The sequence below is a fragment of the Psammomys obesus genome, unplaced genomic scaffold (genome assembly GCF_907164565.1).
Source record: "Psammomys obesus unplaced genomic scaffold, mPsaObe1.curated_primary_1811, whole genome shotgun sequence".
In the NCBI taxonomy this organism is placed as follows: domain Eukaryota; kingdom Metazoa; phylum Chordata; class Mammalia; order Rodentia; family Muridae; genus Psammomys; species Psammomys obesus.
The window spans coordinates 18,414,300-18,418,905 of NW_026596166.1; the positions used below are offsets into that span (position 1 = coordinate 18,414,300).

The 4,606-nt window shown below is 35.7% G+C and overlaps 1 protein-coding gene across 1 annotated transcript; it reads right to left on the reverse strand.

The window, feature by feature from the left end:
• Window positions 1-1,146: 1,146 nt before the first annotated feature.
• LOC129667756 (60S ribosomal protein L31-like) lies at window positions 1,147-1,567 on the reverse strand. The gene has a single exon (XM_055595470.1). It carries the CDS (start codon window positions 1,547-1,549, stop codon window positions 1,175-1,177), a length of 375 nt encoding a protein of 124 aa, XP_055451445.1. The 5' UTR covers window positions 1,550-1,567; the 3' UTR covers window positions 1,147-1,174.
• Window positions 1,568-4,606: the final 3,039 nt, after the last annotated feature.

A 4,606-nucleotide genomic window follows, 5' to 3' on the forward strand; every position in this document is an offset into this window, starting at 1 on the left:
TTGAGACACATAAAGAGAAAACAAACAAATCTCTCAGAGAAATAGCCATACAAATACAGACAGTTAAAGAGGAAACAAACAAATCTCTCAAAGAACTGGCCACCCAAATGGAGGCGAAGAAGAGGAAATAAGCAAAGATCTCAAACAAACAGGTAAATATAGCCAAACAAACAGAGGCACAAGTAGAGATACAATTAGTGGCATGAAATGAACAAAAAAAATAGAGATCATCATAGAGAGACAGGAATCCACATTCAAGCAGATGAAGGAAATGGTAGAAGGCATGAAAACAGAATTAGAATCAATAAAGAAAACACAAACTGACAAAACCCTGGAGCTAGAGAACTTAGAGAAAAGATCAGGGAACCACAAAGGTAAGCATCACCAATAGAGTACAAGAGATGGAAGAGAAAATCTCAGGTGCTGAAGATACACTCACAGAAATTGACACTTCTCTCAAAGGAAAAGTAAAATCTGAAAAGTCCCGAACACAAAACATCCAAGAAATCAAGGATACCATGAAAAGACAAAATCCAAGAATAATAGGAATTGATGAAAAAGAAGATTCCAGGCTCCAAGATCCAGAAAATATTTTCAAGAAAATCATAGAAGAAAAATTTTCCAACTTAAAGAAAGAGATGTCCATAAACACACAAGAGGCCTACAGAACACCAAATAAACAAAACCAGAAAAGAAGCTCCTCATGTCATATAATAGTCAAAACACTAAATCTACAGAAGAAAGAAAAAATATTAAAAGCAGCAAAGGAAAAAGGTTTAGGCTTTTTTTTTTTAATGAGAGAATTTTGATAACAGCTTCTATTTCCACAGGTGATATAAGACTATTTATTTTATTTATCTGATCTTGATTCAGTTTTGGTAAATGGAATCTATCAAGAAAATTGTCCACTTTATTTATATTTTATAATTTTGTTGTGTTTAGGATTTTGAAGGAGGACCTAATGATTCTTTGGATTTCTTCACTGTCTCTCATTATGTTCCCCTTTTCACCTTTTCATTTCTGAGTTGTTTTTTTTTTTTTTTTTTTTTTTTTTTTTTTTTTTTTTTGGACAGTGTTCCTCTGCCTTTTAGTTAGTTTGGCTAAGGGTCCATTGTTTCTTTCACCATATATATATATATATTTGGCAGTTCTGCAACTTTATTTGACATTCAGTTTAGTTCTCATCCACATTGACCGTCTGAAGATTTTTGAATGTGGTCACCGGCACATAAGTTACCAATGTGTAGAGCTTGTTTGGTGAATCCTCATCTTCATTACGTTTTCTGGACAAACGTACTTGGATGCGATAAGGAACATTCCTTATTCCTTTGGCCCAGACAGCTTTATTGAGCCTTGTATCTATGCACACATCTGGAGTCCCCATCTCTGTCATGGCAAACTTCCGAATTTCTTTGAGTGCCCGGGGAGCACGCTTCTTGAAGCCCATGCCATGGATGCGCTTGTGGATGTTGATGGTGTACTCCCGGGTCACCACCTTGTTGATGGCAGGGCGGCCCTTCTTCTCGCCACCCTTCTTGGCTGGAGCCATTCTGCCAGGGCCAAGCTGGAAAGGCCTTTCACTATTTTTTTTAGCCTTGTTAAATGCATAAAAATACTGGTGCATTTTCTAGCCTGGTTTTGAATTTTTTAAACTTAGTGTATTGGTATTAAATTATACCTGCCTCTTACTTGAGTTTTCATATATAAACATGTGTGTCTTTCTTTATAAAAGCCCATAATTTGTGTCTGTTTTATTTCTTTATAGTGTTTATTTTTTTTAATTTACATTTAAGGAGCCATGCTGATTAAAAGTGAGGAATGTAGACAGACTTTATCATGAAGAGACAATGAATTTCCTTAAATGACTTTTTTCCATCTGTTCCAATTATCATAGGCATTTTGTCACTCATTTTGTAGGTGTCTTAATCCAGTAACTGATTTGTTTATATTGAGCTGTATTTGTTTCCTTGGGGAAAAGCTCACTAGGTTATGCTTTAGTCTCTTTTTAGTGTACAGTTTGCTTTTGAGTTGCAAGTATGTTTTAGAGTTTTGCATCAATATTCATAGAGAATATTGGTCTATGTATTTCTTTTCTTAAGAGCTTAGACTGGTATTTCATAGATATGAAAATTTTTGAACAGTACCTCAGGCTTTGAATGTTACCTCAGAATTTATATGGATCTTATAAAAATATGCAATCAGACTCTTTAATTCAGAGCATCCAGATCACACACTGCACACAATAAAATGTTATTTTAGTCATATCTTAATACCTGCATTCTTAAAGTCTGGTGAAATGTTGGTAATAAGACATATAATTGAATTATGGAAGTTACAGTGGTCACATGGATTTCCAGTGACTATGTCCAGGTAAATGATCTATAGCATATGAAAACTAATAACAATTACACTATTTCTTCACAGAGATATATTAATTAATTTCTAGGTAAATCACAATATGATGGTTTAATTTCAAGATATTTATTTAAATGTACAATGACAATTGTATAAATTTTTCTTTAAGAATTTCCAATAAGTAACTATAATATTTTCCTCTTCCAACATTAGTAAGATGTATTAAGTGAAGTTTTGCAAAAGACCTGCAAACATTTTTAAAGTATGTTTTCTTAATCCATGTACCTAATTTTCATAAAACTGCTGATTTCATTTATATAAATTCATGGCACAAAATTAAATATTAAATTAAATTAAAAATTAAACTTTGTATAATTTTACATTAATTATCATTGATGATTTGTTTTTTGTAGCAAAATCTGTGAATGATATCTGTACTCTTATTAAGTGATTTTTTATAGAATGTGATGGTATGTATTCTTACTGATTTTTATGAATTAATATTAAATTACTTATTCCATATTATATAAATCTTGGAAAAGCATTTCATTTGATCATCAATTTCTCTTTTATGTAGGAAATGTTTCGTATTTAGACATAAGAATTGGCTTGAAATAATAGCCATCATTAGTAATACTGACATACTTTTCTCTTCTCAACAAAATTTTAACTTAGTGTTTTAAACAACTAAATGATGCTAGTGAAACATCTGTGAAAAATGAAATGACAAAATAACTTAAATAATATTTTCATATGATCAATGAACATGGAGATGGGAACATTTTCATTTTGACACTTATTAAATGTACAGAAAATCCTAGGAAAATTATGTAAGCCTACATGTATTTATCAAGATATACATGAGAAAAAAAAAGTGCCCTATTTTATTAATATATAACTTACTTAGATGTAAGCAAAATTCTCATTTTATATTATATAGGAAAACATTTATTTATTATTTAAAAGTTTACCAAATGATTTATTTCCCAGAAATACAAGGATTCCATTTTTTGGCATTTCACTCCTAAATTTACATATCTATGGACGCCTGATTTTTTATACAGAAGTCATAATCCAAATGGACAGAATTCAAAAAGATCATCCTGAAAGAGGTGACCCAGAAGCAGAAAGACACATATGGTGTATACTCACTTGTAAGTGGATATTAGCCATATAATATATGATAAACTTACTAAACTCTATAGACATAAAGAAGCTAAGCAAGAAGGAGGATCCTGAGTGAGATGATCAATCTTTATTCAGAAAGGCAGAACAGATGAACATTGGAAGAGGGAGAAAACAGGCCACAGAGGGTCTCTGAAAGACTCTACCCAGCAAGGTATCAAAGCAGATGTTGAAACTTATACTCATACTTTGGGCAGAGTGCAGGGAATCTTATGAAAGAAATAGGCAGTCGAAAGACCTGGAGGGGACAGGAGCTCAACAAGGAGAGCAAAAGAATTAAAATATCTGGATAAAGGAGTCTTTTCTGAGACTGGTATTCCAAACAAGAACTGTGCATGGAGATAACCTAGAACCCCTGTACAGATGCAGCCCATGGCAGCTCAGTCTCCAAGTGGTTTTCTAGTAAGAGGAACAGGGGAAGCCTCTGACATGAACTCAGTAGCTGGCTCTTTGATCACCTCCCCTTGAAGAGGGACCAGCCGTACCTGTCCACAGAGGAAGACATTGCAGTCATTCCTAATAAGACCTGATAGGCTAGGGTCAGATGGAATGGGAGGAGGACCACTCCTGTCAGTGGACTGGGGGAGGGACAAGGAAGGAAAAGAGGGAGGGAGAATGGGATTAGGAGGGAACGAGGGAGGAGGCTACAGCTGTGAATAAATTGTAATTAGAGGAGGCGGAGCCAAGATGGCGACTAGCACACACAGTTTCTGAGCTGTGGAATTGCTCACCATCTGAGTTGGTGTGTGGAAGGACCTCTAACCCAGGAAAACAACGGTGAGGCTTCCTAAACAACAGGGAACATCGCAGGAGGCGAAAACTTTGGTAACCGGGCACCCAGAGACTTGTTTGGGGAAGGTGAGAAACGACCCTTTGATCTCCCGGCACTCCCCTCCCCCAGACTGCCTTCCTCCTCAGCACAGCGGAATAATCTCTCTCTGTGCAGACATAACTGCCTGGGATCTGCAGCAGCTGTGGCGGAGCTCCAAGCCCTTTAGCGGCAGGTGCCAGCAGTACCCGTCTCGGAGTCCCAGATCCGCACGGTGGCTGCACCATTCTCCCAGGG